Genomic DNA, 19,292 nt, shown 5'->3' with positions numbered 1-19,292 from the left:
CTCTTGTTTTATTGCTTTGACCCATTATGTCCCATTGTGTATAGCCAGAAAAAATCTTTTACAGATCCAACCTAATGATGGTTGGATCTGTAGTTAAATAGAGAATCAGTAGCTGTAAACTCTTTATAAAAACAAAGATAAAGAAAAACATGGAAAACCTGTGTGTGAAAGCTCTGTATTTCAACATCTGGTAGAACCATCTTTAGCACTATCAATCCAAACGACATTGTCCCGGAAGTCCTGTGGTTCATTTAAATACATCTCTGCAAGCCTTTTTCCAGGCAGCGTTTCCAAACAGGCTGTACTAATCCAGTCTAATTATGACTTTTAACATTTCACATGCTAGCTGAGGCCTGTAATGTCTGAGATGGAGCTCCTTGGTTCTATTTAAATGTCTCTTAGGATTACAGTGGCTTCTTTAGGGTCATTGCTGATGCCTTTCCAATTTGGCATTGTTTTACCATACACCTGTATAATACAGACCAGCATACTGCCAAAACCCCTGCTTTTATAGTGGTGGCCCCACTACTGATAATCACTTAATAAATTCATTCGATAGTGGCAACTGTCTGCTACTTTCCCTCTTGGATCTCGTGGAAGCAGCAATTGTGTATTTTAAATAAAGCTTGGTCATTTAATTAAATAATGAAAATAGATAGATAGATAGATTATAACTTAACAGAAACCTGTTTTATCTTTTTTTTTTTTTACTAAAATAAAAAATAATGGTAGATCATCACAATACATGTAATGAAAATGTCAAAAGTTTACTTTCCGAATAACATCGGCCCTTTTATTTTGTAGGTTTCAACCGGATGTGGATGGGTTCTTGTGGAACGTCAGACGCGTTGACCATGACGACAGTCGTCAGGAGAGCTCCGCGTTTGACAGATGCCAGTTGACGGAAACCCGCTTCATTTAATGCCGGGGAGCGACGCAGGACAGCCGGGCTTTGCTTTCGGGATTCTGTCGCAAAGCTAGGAGGACTCCGCTGCCTGAAAACATGCCCGGCGAGAAGGCGACAGGTTCCTGTAACAAGTTCCAGCCGAACATCTTTAATAAAAGCAAATGTCAGAACTGCTTCAAGTCCCGGGAAGTGCATCTGTTGAAGGACAGCGACCTGGAGCAGGTAGGTTCACCCCGCAGGTAACAGAGATATGACGGCTTGGAGGAGCAGCTAATGTTACATCTGACGCGTTTTACATCGAGAAGTCGCTTTTTTCGCCTCAGTTTGACGCAGTTATCGGCATATGTGTAAAATTACTGCCCCTTTGGGTTAACCGCCCGTTTTTTGCTCGTATGTTAATCTGTAAAAGTATCAAAGGGGGTTTTAATTCTTATGGACATATTAGAAAATCGGAGGCAGGACTTTTATTCTCGTTATTCTAAAAAAGGACAATCATTCATTTTGATTCATTTTGCCTTTTATGGCAGCGATTTTAATCCCTTTATAAATAATCAATTAATTTATTAAAATCAAATAAATAATTATAGGAACCTGTTTATCCCGTCTAATTTCTTTAACCACACGTAGAAATAACTATTTTATGAAAAACGTGGTTTATTAGTTTTCTGTTTCTCTCTAAGTCTGATCTCAGCCTAAATTGTGATTACTGTGTTGTGAAAAAGTATTTGCTCCCTTACAGATTTCCTCTCTCTTCCTCGTAGATAACCTGATTAAATGCAGAACGCCATTTTTTATATAATGATTGTATTTATTAGGAGAAGAAAGCTTTCTGGACCAGCCGGGCCCTGTGTGGAAAGTAATTGCTCCCTAAACCAAAACAACAGCCTGTTCCCCTCTTGGCAACAACTACCATCAGGCATTTGCAGGAGCTTGCCATCAGTCTTTTACCTCACTGTGGAGGAATTTTGCGCTCTCTTCCTAGCAGAGTTTCTTTAATTTAACAACATTTTTTGGTTTCTGAGCAACAACAGCATTTTGATCCAGACTTTAGCTAGGCCAATCCAAAACCTTCATTCCTTTTCTTCATTTTTTAAATTTTAATTACAATTTTAGGATGAATGGATGGCCACACCAGAGTCTCTAAGCTGGATTTAAACCTGGACTTTGACTATGCCACTTCAGAACTGTCATTTAATACTTGTGAGCCATTTGGAGGTGGAGTTGCTGTTGTGCTTTGGACCATTGTTCTGCTGGATAAGTCCTCTTGAGCTCAAGGTTGCAAACGGATAGCCGGACATTCTCCTTCAGGATTTTGTAGTAGAGAGCAGAGTTCATGGTTCATTCAAATACAGCAACAAGTCGTCCAGGTCCTGAAGCAGGAAAGCAGTCCCAGACCATCATGATACAGTCCTGACATGCTGGGTCCGTTTCACGGCAGATGTAACGTCCACAAAATTCCAGTTTTTTACCTGGTCAGTCCACAGAATATTTTTCCAAAGGTTTTGCTCATCATCAAGATGTTTTTGGCAAATGTGAGACAAGCCCTGTGTTCCGATTACTCAGCAGTGGAACTCTCCCATTTTTGTCTCTTTGTTACTGGTGACTCATCAACGCTGAGGCATGTGAGGCCTGCAGAACCGTAGATGTTCTGGGTTATTTTCGGACCTCCTGGATGGGTTGGTGATGCGCTGCTGGAGTAACTACAGTGGGCTGGACTCTGTTCCATGTTTTTTACCTTTGTGGACAATTGTTCTCACTGTGGGTCACTGGAGATGGCTCTGTAACCCTATCCAGGTTTTTATCATCTGCTCTTACATTTCTGTGGTAGGGTCAAAACGTGTTGCCTTTTGAGATCTTTTAGCCTACTTCATGTTGTCCCGACAGGTTCTGTTTAAGTGATGTCTTGATTCTACGGATCTGGCTGGGATCAGGCCTCGCTGTGACTGGTTACATTTAGCATGGTTTTCCAAAACAATTGGTTAATCACATTTTATTCCTGATTTAACACGGGGTAGGGGGAGCAAGGTTGCTTTTTTTCTCTTTTATGAATGAAATCATAATTTTAAAACTATTTGTTGCATTTATTCAGGTTATCTTTGCCTGATTTTAAGGTTTGTGGGATAATCTCAGAAATTCAAGTGTCACAAAAAAGCAAAAAACATATAAAATCTTTTAGGAACAAATACTTTTGTCAATCATATGTTTGTATCTATATATGGAAGAAAGTGCCTTCAGATGACACTTGCTATGAATTTGGCTTTTAATAAATGGATTAAATTCTTGTGAACAATGTTAATTTGAACAAGGCCCACCTGTCAGTATATTTTACATCAAGATAAATTTGAACAAACTAAATGTTTCATCTTGTTTGCTCATGTATTTAGTCTCTATGAATTAGGCAAAAGTTCTAAAAAATTAGGGGATAATTTGTAAAAAAAAAAAAAACATCAGCACTTTCAGAATCAGAATCAGCTTTATCGCCAAGTTCATACATACAACAAACAAGGGATTTGACTCAGGTACACTTTGCTCTCTGGCTTTTTTTTTTTTGGGGGCTTTATAAGCTATATCCTGCATATATCCTTATGTCCATAAATGCATATATACAATATACACATATACAAGGTGGAATTGCGACTTCAGTATGAGGTTGTTCTGTACTCTATTAAATGTTCATCAGAGAAACAGCCTGGGGGAAGAAACTTTGTCTGTGGCAGCTGGTTTTAGTAAACAGTGCTCTGTAGCGCCACCTGAAGGTAAAGCTCTGAACAGTTTATGTGCAGGGTGTGTGGGGTTTGCAGAGATTTTAGCAGCTCTTTTCCTGACCCTTGACCTGTATAAGTCCTGGATGGAGGGAAGGTCAGCTCTGATTATTCTCTCTGCAGTCCTGATTATTCGTTGCAGTCTGGACCTGTCCTGTTTTGTGGATGAGCCAAACCACACTGAGATGGATGAAGACAGGACAGACTGAATGATGGCAGTGTAGAAGATGACCAGCAGCTCCTGTGGAAGGTTGAACTTCTTGAGTTGCCTCAGGAAGTACAGTCTCTGCTGGGCCTTCTTTCAAACAGTGTCTATGTGTGAAGACCAGCTCAGGTCCTCAGAGATGGTGGTTCCTAAGAACCTGAAGTGGTCCACAGCTGACACGGTGTTGTTGAGGATGTTGAGGGGGTGTTCTCCGAAAGTCCACCACCATTTCCACAGTCTTGAGTTTCATCTACTTCCCCAATTGTAAGAGAAGTGAAAACACCAGTTAAGAATAGAAACGAGTAAAAAAAGGTGGAATCCGTGGAACAAAGGGCGTCTTTCACATTAACGTACATTGAAATGAACGCTGACCCTTCAAAGTTCAGGCAGTTAATAGGTTTAATTGTGCCTTGTGCTTTAAAAATGACATGTTTTCTAAATTTAAAGCAGAAATTCATCAGCTGCTCTGCTGGGAAACAAAAATATGCATTTGCATGATTCTTACCTGTATTTACATGTACAAATATAATGATATGTACCTATTTGTTCTTTTTTAAGCTTTTTATCTCTAAAGCACATATTTATGCATGTTTAATGTCTGTTTGCCGTCAGCCTGTGAAGCTGAAGTCGTATTCCTTGTTTTCGCTCTCAAACTTGGCCAAACCTGATTCTGATTCATTATTGAAGCATTCCGACATAAAACCCACCTCCAGAATGGTCCTGCTGAATACAGTGAGGGCCGATCCGCTGTGGTTCAGCAGAACCTCGGCCCGCGCCCTGTGGAAACACTGTCCCCGCAGGTCCGTGTTGAGGAGACGGCGCGCTACATGCCTCAAATTGTTCCAGTATGTTATCACCTTCTGTCCCCGTGCCGGGTTTCTCCACACCCTGTAATTTCAGCACTGTTGCTCAACCTGTAGACGCTCCACATGGTGTTACTCTGACACAGCGGACTGGGCTCAGACAGAGGCTGTTCTTCTGCTGGGGAGGTGCTGCGTCCTTTAACTGGTTTTATGTGTTTTCCTTTGGAAATATGGCTTTACTAGAAAGCTGCTTGACTTTATTAATGTTACTTATTTGTGCCTTTGATCAAAGCCAGTAAAAGAGTTAGTTTTTCAAGGCATTAATTAATTCAGATGGGTATTTAAAGTGGTTCTGTTATCTGTTTGTGGTCCAGTGAGTCGCTACTAATCAAATAATTGATTGATGAAATGATTTGATCACAATAAAAATACATTTTTTTATGTTGGTTGATGTGAATGAAACTGATCTTTAGCTTGTTCAGACCTGGGAACTAGAATGAAGCAAAAACAGATTAATGACAACTTTTAATGGCATGAAATCAAATAATTGTCATTTCATAAAAAAAAAAAAAAGATAAAGAAAAGTGTAGCAGCTGCAACAATAATGAATCAAATCATCCTAACAGCGACTGATCATTTGAACAGCAGACATTTGCCTGATAGTTCATGGAGTCTGATGTTGTTCAGGGACCTGTTCTTGCAACAGCTCTGAAACAGGCCCTGATCAGAGGATAAGGACTAATGATCTTCTCAGCTCGCCCCAGAAACCTCAGCAGGACCTTCTTACCTGCCATGTTGCAGGGCGAGAACCACCGAGATGCAGCACGGTCTCCACCACAGCTCTGTAGGGAGTGACGTTTCTTGTAACATTTGTGTTCAACCATTAAAACAGTTCTCGTTAATTTGATAAAAATTTGGGTCTGTCTCTGCACCAGAATTTATGAATAATGTCTGTTGTAATGAGCAGACCGAATTCTTCTTCTCTGGCTGCTTCTTACACACGTGTGTTACTGCATCAATGCAGTGTAGCATGGAGGAGCTCAGCCAACCGTGCTGAGGTGAAGCCTTAATATCGGCCTTCAGCTCGTCTGCAGAGCAAGATCTGGAGGACATAAACTTTTATTAGTGAAAACAAAGTACTGCATTTACAGGAAATGTCCAAATGCAAATTCCTAAAGTTCATGTAAGGCAAAAACAGGAACTTTGGAAGTAGATTTAATTAGGGAAAACCACCACTAACACAATGCAGTTGTGGTAAGTGACTAAATTCATAGGAAATAAATCAAGAAGCGGTTCTTGGTTCTCCAGGAGTCAAATGCCAGCTTCTGATCAGTAAGGTTAGTGATTTCTAGTTGTGTGAGTTTGTTTCTGCATTCCTGCGTAACTGATTCTCGTATGTTCACATTCTTCATGTTTTAAAGTTGAAAAATCCCCAAAAAGCTCAGAACCAGCTCATTTAACCTGTTTCCATTTCCATCTGAAATTTAACTGAAAGCTGCCCACATGTTTCTTTCCAAGTTAGATACTTTAGTTAAGTCCTTATTTTACTGAGGCTTAGTTATGTGATACGAAGGCATCTGCACCATGACTCCACGTTTACTTAAAGGTACAATGAAGAACAGCAGTGTCTTATCTGAGCTGGAGTTAGACGGGCAGAACTAGTTAGGTTTGGGTTCGTTTGTTCGTCTCCTCGGTTCAGCCGATGCATTAAGGAGCAGAGTAGCTCTTCACAGTTATGCTGCTGTGACTTTAAATGACATTAATGTCCATAACTCAACCAATGTCAGGGTTTATTCAGCTTAGAAATGAAATTAATTCCTCTGAGGATCAATTCTGGACCTTTCCAGGTTGTTTTAAAGTTTAATTAAAAAGCAGAGGAGTAGATTTCTTTTTATTTTATGGTTAATATTTATTAAAAGTATAAACATTGAAAACCCAACATATGAAGAATAGATTGCTCCTTTAGTTCCTTTAATGCTGCTGTAGACCTCTTCCTGACCGGTTCTGCAGGGACGTCACATTTCTGGTAATGAAAATGCTGAGTCTTCGCTGTGCTCCACTGTTTATATCTAATCCTTGGGAATGTTCTTTTTCTGTCGTTCTCCTGACTGGTACCTTTTGACAGTAACATCTCTCTGATGCTGTGGAAACTCTTCGTGGCTTTGGCTGAGATGTGAGAAAATGTCAGGAAAGGTCTACTAGAACAGTTCAGCTGTATTCGGGGTAAATCAGAGACGCTCTGAATGCTGGCACGTGTGTTGAGGCTATTGTGAACTAGGGTGGAAACGAATAACCATGATTAATTGATTATTGAAATAATTGTCAACTAATTTAGTGATCGAATATTTGTTAAATAGAGCATAGAGTCTACTCGAAGTCTTCTCCTTATCCTGGACCGGGTCACGGGGCCAGCAGACTAAGCAGAGACACCCAGACGTCCCTCTCCCCAGACACCTCCTCCGGCTCCTCTGGGGGGGAGCCCAAGGCATTCCCAGGCCAGCCGAGAGACATAGTCCCTCCAGCGTGTCCTGGGCCTCCTCCCGGTGGGACGTGCCTGGTCCATTTGTACAGAAACCGGATGGCCCCTTATAAAGGGCCCCTGACTCCGTACTCCTGGAACGTCTGCATCACGAGGGGCACGGTCAAATGCTTTCTCCAGGTCCACAAAGCACATGTGGACCAGTTGGACACTCTCCCATGAACCCTCGAGCACTCTGCAGAAGGTGTAGAGCTGGTCCACCGAAGTAATCAAATAAGCATTAAATAGAGCTTACAGAGTCTTAAATGTGCCATTTGATGAAAGAATATTCCACTCAGAGCAGTAATTAACCCAAAACTGTACAAAAAATAAATACATTTAGCATCTAAGACGAAAAACCTTCTTTATCTGTAAATATGCTTTAACCAGAACACCTTTAGTGGCATAGTTTTGGCTTCACCTGGTTTAAATTCTGTAAAAAATCTCCCATTAAGCACCCTTGGTATCCAATTATTAATCTGTTAATCGATTAGGAAATTAATGGTTGGTTGCAGAACTGTTGTGAACAGATCCACATCTCTGCTTATTGTTTTAGCTTTTTTAGTTTCTATTTTTCCACTAACATTTTTTTTATCCTCAATTTATTATCCTGACTTTAAAAACATTCTTGGTGAGGTCAAAGTTCACTTAAAAAGAGATGAATGTCACTGCTGAGCGCGCTCATTTGATGGCATTGAATCATCGACGTTGTATATACAACAATCACACGTCTCCAATCCCTCCAACATTAAACGATCACAGAAGATCTGATCCCACCCCAGTGATGCCCTAGACGGGTCCTAACTGCCCTCTTCCTTTCCAGGCGAAACCCGTCTACGCTGGCTGGCTGTGTCTGGCTCCTGTGGGGACAGATTTTGACAACCCGATGCAGAGATCCAGGGTAGGAAATGTGGAGTTTCTGACTGTTAAGTTTTTGCTTTAATAACTTTTCACCCTGTTCTTCTATAATAGAATATTTTCTGTTATCAGAAATGGCAGCGGCGCTTCTTTATCCTGTATGAACGCGGCAGCCTAACCTATGCACTGGATGAACTGGTAAGAAACAGCACAAATGATCCAACTCTGAATTGGTACAAAAACATAATGTGCACATTAATCCTCATTGTACATGTGCAGTGTTTTGGGATAAAACAGGCATCTTTAGCCCAGATGTTGTGTGCAAAACCACAGCACATGATGAGGCTTAGCCTTTCGTCGCAATGCAACCCACCCCCACTTCAATCTCATCTTCCTGATCCCTCCAAATCCACTCTCATCCCCAAAAACTGCTTTCAGATCAGCACTCGTCTGATTCTCAGTATATATGTTAACACTTTGTCTTAACGAGCTTGTACAACCTGCAGCAGCTTCATTCAGATGTTCTGGTTCTCCTGCAGCCGAGCACTCTGCCACAGGGGACCGTGAACATGAATCTGTGCACAAACGTCACAGATGCCGAGCCCAGGACAGGCCAGAGGAACGCCCTCTGCATCGTCACCCCGGCACAGGAAATCTTCATCCGTGGAGAAAACAAAGAGATCATTAACGGGTCAGCAGCCACTGAAACCTTACAGGAGCTTTTCCTAAATGCAGATTCCTGCCTCATTTTTGTTTTTCTCTGTGTCTTTACCAGGTGGTGTGAACAGCTCACACTTTATCTGCGAACAAATAAACAAAACCAGAAGAAAAAACGCAAAGTTGACCCTGTGACTAATCAGGTACCAGCGAGATTCGTTACCCAGACAGCCTGTTTGTACACAACCAAAACTTTACAAGCTCTCATCTCCGTGAAACCTAAAATCTGCTACCAGCGAAGGAAAACTGCTGGATTTAAACATCTTATTAAGGCCTCGGATAACCTCTGCTGCTTTCACAGGTTCCTCAGAATCTGCAGCCATGTTTAACACATGCAGATTCATCCCCAAGGCTGAAAATATAAAAATGAAACAGCTTTAACAAAAGTTTCTGACTCTCTTTGTGCTCAGTGTTGGTTTACACTGTAAGCATGTAAAAAGCATCTCATTACCTCAAGAACACGGCCTATTGTGTGGCCTTAGAGCAGGCTTTAAAGCTGCACAGTAGCTGATGTTTTATGTTTACACTGAACTTTTCTTTGATTAGTTCATACAAATCTGTCCTATATCTGAATTTGGAACAATTTTCTGTTTTTCTGATTGGATATGACGGAAACTGTTAGAATTATAATTATTATTTATTAAGTGAATTATCCCAAGGTAAGACATTTAGTCCAATTCAAGCAAGGAGCAGGAAATTATTACAGTTAAAAAGAGCAGGTTTCATATTGTGTTAGTTAGATAACGTACCAACATCTTTAGTGTTAAATGTTTTTATGTATGAAAATGCTAATTATTCTCATTAAATTAAGATAAGAAGAAAATAAACAAGGAATTTCAGTTTTTTTTAATTTTTATCAAGCTTTATATTTTAAGCCTAACTGTGTAAATATCCACTATACATTCACAATGAACTTTAATACTTACAGTTTTACATTACCTCCACTGCAAATAAAATACACTATGAAAGAAATAAGAAAACAAAGTCTGGAATTTTGACATGGAAAATGTGTCGGGAAACAATTTTGTTTTTGCTTCCTTAACCATTCCCAGGACCCCAGCCCAGCGAAGATGGCAGCCACTGGTCAGAGCTGTCCTGCCTCGGAAGCCGGATCTGCAGCAGATTCCCACCACTGGCAGGAAGAGCTGCATGCTGCAGGGCTAGATGTAACCCCAGTCTGGACCGTCACCAACACGGATCCCCCGGGCCCCGAGTGGAACCCTGAAGGTGCGGCGCAGTCAATCTATACACTGACACTCTGCAACCATATCCATCAGTCAATGAAAGCCATTTCTTGTCCTTTTCCGTGCTTATAGTTTGATCTAGTTGTACATTTGATTTAGCCCGTCTGAGACCAGGCTCATTCACCGAGTGCTGACTCATGTCATGGGAACTGGTTGGTGGAGTTTGTCTGTAACAGGAAGGGGAGTTACATAAAGACAGCGAGAGATGTTCTGACCTTCAGGCGTCATTTAGGCCAAACAGCAGCTGTGATCCATAAAAAGGTCCATTTAAACATGAATTTAAAAGCCTGCTGCTAGGCACAGAACAGGTTGTTCTCTCTGTTGGAGCTTTAAGCGTTGACAGTGGACACCAGTGACTTTTTGCAAAGTCTGGAGAGGTACCATAATAAAAGCCTGGATTATGTCCTGCTGCTACAGACTATACTCTGCCTCATTAGAGAGATGAAGTTTAAGCACAAAGATCTCTCTGTCCAATGAATGAAGCTCTGTTAGGGGCTCACTAAGGTTTCTTCAAGGAAATCTCTGGAATTTGTGAGATGTTTTACTAACTGTTTTTTGCGTCATTTCTGTCTATATCTATTGCTCTCTTTATGAAAAGAAACACAATGTACTTGTCGCTTAAACTCTCAAGTTAAATATTGGAAGCTACCAGTTTTCTGATATCACTTCTTGCAGTATAATGAGTGCGGGTTTTGTGAAAATCATGAACAAAGTTACAAATCAGACAATTAAAACATGATGTTCCTTTTACTTCACAGTAACTACCTTCCAGAACACATATAAACATGTTCATAACCTCGTTCCAGTCCCTGGGAAGCTGCTTTGTCGTTTGGTTTTATGAGATTCCACTTCCTGCAAGCAAAGAGCCTCTGGGTGTCTGAGACAGTCATTTAACAAGTTACGTTTTGTTCTGCATACGTGAGAATGAAAATGAAAATTCATTGAACTGCAAAGTCAACAAAAAAACCTCCAACAACGTGGATATTTCAGAGGGATTATTTTGGTTTAAGTTATGAATGGGTTCTGATTCTGGTTCTGATAACCCTGCAGACAAAAATACAACTATGTTGGTGCGAAACAGCAAAAGTTTAAAACAAAAAATGTATCACAAGATCCCAGTGCTTTTGTTTCCCAACACAAATACAGCAATTTCTACTGCTTCTTGAATATTAACTCATGAAAAGATCTAAGCAAAAAGCACTAATCCAAATTTTGTGGCCCATTTCTGATCTCTGGGTTAGGACCTGCCAATATTGATTTTAGCCAATTCCGGACTATAATTTCACAAATTCTGAATATGCCTTTATTGCCTTCTGCAGTGAGCAGGCATTAATTACCTACATTAAGAGCAGAGGTGATGTCACACTGTGTGTGTGACAGAGACGTTGCTGTGAAACAGGCTTTTATTCATTTAAAACAAAGATAAAATAATTTAGTTGGCATTTCAAACTGTCTTTAGCATCTTATACTAGGGATTAGCGCTGTTACCATGGTTGCCATTAATAGCCTGTTAACATCAGTTTATGTGTGTATTCCCTAAAGCAGAGATGTAAAACTCCGGCCCTCGGTAAAGGTGTCCTGCATATTTTCGATATGGCTCTGCTTCAGCACACCTGAATCCAAATATTTGGTCATTAACAGAACTCTGTAGATCTCGACTGCATGCTGAGGATGTGAATCTGCTGTTTGATTCATGTGTCTTGGATCAGTGAGAAGAAGTTGCATGAAATCATATGGACAAGGTGGCAGGAAACTGGCCTGAGGACTTGAGTCTGAGACCCCTGTCAAAAAGAACGGTCAATTTTTTGTAAAAATTATAAAGCTAACATTTGTGAAGCGTCGCTATAGTTCTCAAGCTAGTATACATATTGCAAGAATATTATGTATTTTCTGCTATTTTGGTCTTTGTCACATTAATTAGTTAAAACCAGACAAATTGGTTTTAGCAAATTAAGTAGCTGGTCAGTGAGTTTGAATGTATGATTTGCAAATGATTTGAGCTGTCATTCAACCATTGTACACAGCTGACAGACATCTGCAGAAAGATCCCATATTCATGTGAAGCAAATATAAAAAGCAGCACACGCTGGTTATTTTTCTGTTGATGTTTAGGTCACTACAGGTCTTGTTCAAGTTGTTCATTCAGGTTTACATCTTTTTATCAAACACACACCCAGAACTTTTAAGATCAATGCGTGAATTGTAAAGACACTACTTATACCACCCCCTTAACACCAGTACAGTAACATTTCTCCCCTTCAGATGTTCTCTTCTCAGGAGATTGAAATTTATTTTCGATCTGATGGATGAAAAACAAAGTGACCGTCAAGTAATCAAGAGGAAAAAAGGTTTTCATTTTTAATCCGCTTCAGTTTATTCGTACCACGCCAATTAAATCCCATCTTAAGGCCATTTACCTGAAAAACTGATCAAGATCATTTCCAGTTATACAGAAATACACAACAAACCAACTTCATAGCAAAAAAATCCAATCATATGTAGATTCAATGGCAAACAGTCCAACAGGATCCTAAATGTGATGAAAGACTGTCGAATTCAGTTTACTGATCAATGTAGAAGAGGTGCAGCCAGAAGCATTGAGTTGTTGACTTTGCAGCATAAGGAAGTGGCGACAGTGGACAGATACCTGCACGGAGTCGTTGCCTTGTTAAGGGAATGTAGACCCCTCTGCCCAGTTTTTACAATCATTTTCTAGAGGTAGAATTTATTCTGCAAGAATAATAGAAGCTTTTAGTAAAATAGTTTAAAGAAATACATCAATAATTTTTTTTGGAATTCCTGATGAGCTCTTATATCATGGATGTACCAGTGAGTCCTTTTAATAAGTATGTTTCTTTCAGCTTTCTTCCCAGATTCTGTTACAGAAACATTTGATCAAAACCAGTTTACAGATCTGGTCCTGTTTACTGTGAAGTGGACATTTCTCCTTCCTCCCCTCGTTTCTTTTGTTGCTTAACAATGACATCACTGCTATTAGTCTCCATGTTGGACTGTGATCCTAGTTTAAACACAGTGATTCATTAGCTGCCATGCACTTTAATGCTGAATGGGGCTGTGTTGATGTTCCCATGGCAACATTAATGTGTTAAGACTGGATGTGGGATTCTGTTCTTCAACGAAGAGAAAATGGAGAACTGTCTGCATGTATTTTTTTCCGGTGAAGTTTCACTCCCACAGATCAAAACTATAGAGAAGAAAAAGGAGACGGCTGATTGGTTCAGCTGATTGAGTCTTTTGGAGTTTTTCCACATATTTAGGTGAGATAGCCCAGAGTAACATAAAAAAAAATAGACCAACACAAAGAAGTGCATAATTGTAAAGCAGAATGAAAATGATACATGGCTTTAAAAATGTTTTACAAATAAAATTCTGGAAAGTGTGGCTTCTATTTTCATTGAACCCCTGTGTAAATACTTTGTTAAACCACCTGTGGCTGCAGGTCTTTTGTTCCTTTAGCAGCTTAGCACATCTAGAGATTTAAACTTTTGCCCATTCGTCTTTGCAAATAGCCAAAGCTCAGTCAGAGTGGATGGAGAACGTCTGTAAACATGTACACTCGTGGACAAAATTGTTGGTAACCCGCGGTTAATGAAAGAAAAACCCTCAATGGTCACAGAAATAACTTGAATCTGACAAAGGTAATAATGGATAAAAATTCTATGAAAATGAACAAATGAAAGTCAACATTGCTTTTCAAACACGCTTCAACAGAATTATTAAAAAACATAAACTCATGAAACAGGCCTGGACATAAATGATGGTACCCTGAAAATAATCTCACCAAAGGGACATGTTAAATCAAGGTGTCCATTAATTAGCATCACAGGTGTCTATATTCTTGTTATCAGTCAGTGGGCCTATCTATAGGGCTACAGGTAGTCACTGTGCTGTTTGGTGACATGGTACCACACTCAACATGGACCAGAGGAAGCGAAGGAAAGAGTTGTCTCAGGAGATTAGAAAGAAAATTATAGACAAACATGTTAAAGGTAAAGGTTATAAGACCATCTCCAATCAGCTTCATGTTCCTGTGACTACAGTTGCACATATTATTCAGAAAGTTAAGATCCATGGGACTGTAGCTAACCTCCCTGGACGTGGCCGCAGGATGAAAATTGATGACAAAACAAAGAGACGGATAAAACAAACGGTAACAAAAGAGCCCAGAAAACCTTCTAAAGAGGTTAAAGGTGAACTTCAAGCTCAAGGAACATCAGTGTCAGATTGCACCATCTGACGTTGTTTGAGATAAAGTGGACTTAATGGGAGACGACCAAGGAGACCATTGTTGAAAACAAATCATAAAATAGCCAGACTGGAATTTGTCAAACTACATGTTGACAAGCCATAAAGCTTCTAGGAGAATGACCTATGGACTGATGAGACAAAAATTGAACTTTTTGACAAGGCACATCAGCTCTATGTTCACAGATGGAAAAATGAAGCATATGAAGAAAAGAACAAAGTCCCAACTGTGAAACATGGAGGAGGCTCTGTTATGTTCTGGGGCTGCTCATCTGGTACAGGGTGTCTTGAATCTGTGAAGGTGTAATGAAATCTCAAGACTATCAAGGGATTCTAGAGAGAAATGTGCTGCCTAGTGTCAGAAAGCTTGGTCTCAGTCGCAGGTCATGGGTCTTGCAACAGGATAATGACCCAAAACACACAACTAAAAACACCCAAGAATGGCTCAGAGGAAAACATTGGACTATTCTGAAGTGACCTTCTATGAACCCTGACCTAAATCCTATTGAGCATCTTTGGAAGGAGCTGAAACATGCTGTCTGGAAAAGGCCCCCTTCAAACCTGAGACAACTGGAGCAGTTTGCTCATGAGGAGTGGCCCAAAATACCTGCTGAGAGGAGCAGAAGTCTCATTGACATTTATAGGAATCGTTTCATTGCAGTGTGCAACAACATATTAAGTTAAGGGTACCATCATTTATGTCCAGGCCTGTTTCATGAATTTGTTTTATAAAATAATTCTGTTGAAGCGTGTTTGAAAAGCAATGTCTGACTTTCATTTGTTCATTTTCATAGAATTTTTATTCATTATTACCTTTGTCAGATTCAAGTTATTTCTCTGACCATTGAGGGTTTCTCTTTCATTAACCGAAGGGTACCAACAAATATGTCTACGTGTGTAGGTGCGGACTTTGACTGGACCATTCTAATACATGAATATGTTTAAATGTTTTCGTCCTGCTGGAAGGTGAACCTCCAACCTGGTCTCGAGTCTTTGACAAGTCCTCTAACAGGTTTTCTTGAGGGATTTTTTTAGCTCCATTCATCTTCCTGTGAACTCTGACCAGCTTCGCTGTCCATGGTGAGGAAAAGGATCCCCCAGCAAGATGCTGCCACCATGTTTTACCGTGAGCGTGATGTATTCAGCATGATGTGCAGCGTACATTTTGCATGTAGACCAGAACACCTTCCTCCATGTTTGCTCGGTCTCACACTGTATGCCAGACTTTTTAGAATAATAAAAATAAAAACATGTATCCATTTCTCTCCACTTCACAATTATCTGCCAGTTTGTGTTGGTCTTTAACATAAAATCCTTATATAATACACATATATCTATATATATATATATATATAGATATATGATGGACATGTGGGCTGCACGGTGGTGCAGTTGGTAGCACTGTTGCCTTGCAGCAAGAAGGTCCTGGGTTCAATTCCCAGCCTGGGGTCTTTCTGCATGGAGTTTGCATGTTCTCCCCGTGCATGCGTGGGTTCTCACCGGGTACTCCGGCTTCCTCCCACAGTCCAAAGACATGCCTGTTAGGTTAATTGGTCACTCTAAATTGACCTTAGGTGTATGAATGAGTGTGTGCATGGTTGTTTGTGTGTTGCCCTGCGATGGACTGGCGACCTGTCCAGGGTGTACCCCGCCTCTCGCCCATAGACTGCTGGAGATAGGCACCAGCTCCCCCGTGACCCACTATGGAATAAGCGGTAGAAAATGACTGACTGACTGATGATGTGCATGTACCCTAATCATGGTGCTGATAAGACTTTTAGAAACTGTTTATCGCATTTATTGTGATTAAAATACATTTTTCATCCTGGTGTTAGCTGGTGAGTTTGTATTTATGTGTTATACGCACAGGATCTCAGTATCGGTTTCAGACACCAAACTGTAGTTACATTTTACTGATGTCACTAAATGCAACAATCTAAAACTGCTTGTGTGAAATCGTCTCCAGGCAACACATCTTCCCACCTGTGCCCGACCTCCAGGGGCTCTCTGACCTCGAATGGTGCTGGACGCTTATTTAGCTCGGTCAGCTCCCCGGACTTAACGGCTGCTGGCCATTACAACCAACTGACCGAGTCGAGCGATGGCCAAACGTCAGCAAGCAGGCATAACCAGAGACAGGACAGAAGGTTAGAAACAGTCAACTAATTTTCACGATAAAGAACATGCTTTTTATTCTCTTGCCTGTGTGCATGTTATCTCTGAGTACTACTGTTCATAATGCATCGGCAGAGAGAAAGAAGGAAAATGTGCAACTGATTAGAACAGAGCACCCCCCACCCCCCACATACACACACATACAGATCAAAAGCTCTACCCCTCCATTAGAGATCTTACTGCTGCGTCTTTATATTTAGCCTACAGAAACCCTCCCAGCCCATGCCGCAGCAGCATGTAAGCTGGCTTTTTTTGGAGGATCCATGTAAGCACTTCATCCTTGTTGCCTTTTTGGGAAACAAAAACACTAAATGCTTAAATTGTCCCCCCATCCACCCCTGAAGTAAGGCCAAAAATTCCTAAACACTAGTGTAATTAGAGATCTGCTGCATTGTTTCTCATGACCTCAACCCTGACAGCCTGCCTTCCTGTCAGAGAGAGTAGACTTAAGTTAGAGCTCAGTTTGGCCTTCTTGGACCGACCAGTGGAAGGATCACAGACATTTTTAAAAAACAAAGCACAGAAACTCAAGAATACTGATTTTTAGTAATATACTAAGTATGATAAAAAAAACAAAGGTCTGTAAGATACATAAGTGCAACAGATTCTATCCTGAAGACCCCATTATTTAAACTCTTCCTCTGTTGTAAGCCGTCTACAAGAAGGGAAAGAGCAGACCGTACTTCTTGAGGAAGCTTAGGACCTTCGGTGTTTGCTGGGGAAGCAGCATCAGAACCAGGGACTTACAAAAGCTCAACAAGCTGATAAAAAAGGCTGGCTCTGTTCTGGGGACTCCTCTGGAACCTCTGGAGATCATTGTGGAAAGAAGGATTCTTCATAAAATAAAGAACTTTAAGGAGAACCCTGAGCATCCCCTTTATGATACTGTTGTACAACAACAGAGTGTCTTCAGTCAGAGGCTTCTTCAGATCTGCTGTAAGACGGAGCGCTACAGGAGATCCTTCCTGCCCACAACCATCAGCATCTACAACGGTTCTTTGAAGAAACCTTCATAATGAGCTACAACAACATTTAATTTCCCTTTGGGATTAATAAAGTATTTTTCAACTGAACTGAATTGAATCTTCCAGTAAAAGATAATCCAAAACAGGAGAGGAAAGGGTGTGAATGCTGCACAGGTAAAGATGGCAGTGAGGAAAAGTGCTCAGCGTTAAGGTGCCTTTCACATAGCAGGAATGCACTGTGTTCAGCACTGAAATGGATCAGAGCTTCAAATTGAGCCAAGTGTCAGCAGTGCTGATTGGTGTTCAGCCTAACGAAGCCCTTTTACGCAGTTGTGCAACAAAAGAATAACCACAGAAACTGGTCAGGACAACATAAGAGAGCTTTTTCAAAGGGGAACGTTTTTAGCTTCAGTGTCTAGCTCACAACCCTTGGAAGAAACATGAGCTCTCTTTTTAATTTTTATCTAAACTTTGACACATTCTGATAATTAGGAATTACGGTAGTCCAGCCTAAAGTAATCTCTGTATGGACTAGTTTTTTGCATCAGTCTTGGAGTCTTTGGATTTTTAGTAATGTTACGTTTTTGTTTTGTTAGTCTTAGATTTTGTTAATTTTCCAGGACATCTTACAAACAGAGTTTGCTGTTTGCTTTGGGATTTTAACAATTTCAGATGAGTCACTCTTAAGTGGACATGTTACCAGGTTTTGATTTTTAATTTTTTTCCCAGGCTGGGTCGCTCAGCAGAGCAGCTGCTGGGGTCGGAGTCCACTAGGAGAGCACTGAGAGGTGGAGCAGCCGCCTCCAGGCAGGGCAGGCCCAATGCTAGACCTACGGGTCGAGAGGTAAGCTCATCCCTTTCCTGTCAGTGGGCTTCCTCAGAGGGAAGTCAGAGGATCTTTTAGAAATGTGTTACATATTGGTACTGTTTTACAAACCTGTCAGGAGGAATAAGAAGTTTAACTGATGAAGAAAGGCATGGATCAGACTAGCAACCTTTAGCTCTGTGGTTGACCTCTTTAAACACCTTAAAGCCTCATTATTACAAAATCATTAATATCAACGGTGAGCCTTTGCATTATATCTCCAGACAAATATATATTACACCTCCTTGATCTTTTACATTTTGTTACATTACAACCACAAATGTCAATATAATTTATTTATTTGTTTTATGTGACAGAAACATGCTTTTCAAAACGTCTTCGCTTAAAATATGAAAAGTGTCCCATGCCTTTGCAAGTCTCCACCAGCTCTGCTCATCTAGAGGCTGAAAGTTTTCTCCTTTCTTCTGTGCAAAACAGCTCAAGCTCAGTCAGATTGAATGGAGAGCATCTGTAAATATCAATTCAGGTCTTGCCACAGCTTATCAGTTGGACTTTGACTGGACCATTTTAGCTCATGAATATACTTTGATCCATTTTAGTTCTGGCTGCATGTTTAGGGTGGTTCTCCTGCCTGAAGGTGTACCTCCACCTCAGTCTCAAGTCTTCTGCAGCTTCTACCAGGTTTTTCTATCAGGATTGCCGTGGATTTATCTCCATCCATCTTCCATTCATCTCTGACCGGCTTTCCTCTCAATGTTGATGAGAAGCATCCCCACAGCATGATACTGCCACTACCATGTTTTAACTGTGAGGATGGACTGTTAAGGCTATTTATTCCCCGCCACATGAAACATTTTCTTTTATGTAAATCAATAAGTTCAGTTTCGGTCTCATCTGACCACAGCGCCTTCTTCCATGTGTTTGGTGTGGCTTGTGGCAAACTGCTAACAGGACATCTTCATTTTTCTTTCAACAATTACTTTCTTCTCACCACTCTTCCATAAAGGCCAGATTTGTATAGTGCAGCTCCTCCAGAGTCACCATGA

The 19,292-nt window shown here is 40.6% G+C and overlaps 1 protein-coding gene across 2 annotated transcripts in view; it reads left to right on the top strand.

Annotated features, from left to right (window-relative positions):
• The first annotated feature begins 833 nt into the window (after positions 1-833).
• LOC124864021 (myosin phosphatase Rho-interacting protein-like) overlaps positions 834-19,292 on the top strand; it is a 37,667-nt gene continuing 19,208 nt past the window's right edge. For both annotated transcript variants that reach the window (XM_047358624.1, XM_047358623.1), the window contains exons 1-8: positions 834-1,129; positions 8,019-8,096; positions 8,186-8,251; positions 8,593-8,744; positions 8,829-8,913; positions 9,823-9,997; positions 16,247-16,427; positions 18,150-18,264. In XM_047358624.1, the coding sequence (XP_047214580.1) occupies positions 1,004-1,129; positions 8,019-8,096; positions 8,186-8,251; positions 8,593-8,744; positions 8,829-8,913; positions 9,823-9,997; positions 16,247-16,427; positions 18,150-18,264 (978 nt within the window). In that variant the 5' untranslated portion in view covers positions 834-1,003. The remainder of the gene's footprint in view (positions 1,130-8,018; positions 8,097-8,185; positions 8,252-8,592; positions 8,745-8,828; positions 8,914-9,822; positions 9,998-16,246; positions 16,428-18,149; positions 18,265-19,292) is intronic.

Source organism: Girardinichthys multiradiatus, chromosome Y (assembly GCF_021462225.1).
Source record: "Girardinichthys multiradiatus isolate DD_20200921_A chromosome Y, DD_fGirMul_XY1, whole genome shotgun sequence".
NCBI classification, from domain to species: domain Eukaryota; kingdom Metazoa; phylum Chordata; class Actinopteri; order Cyprinodontiformes; family Goodeidae; genus Girardinichthys; species Girardinichthys multiradiatus.
The sequence above is the reverse complement of the archived record's forward strand: the minus strand, read 5'-3'. Positions and strand labels throughout refer to the sequence as shown.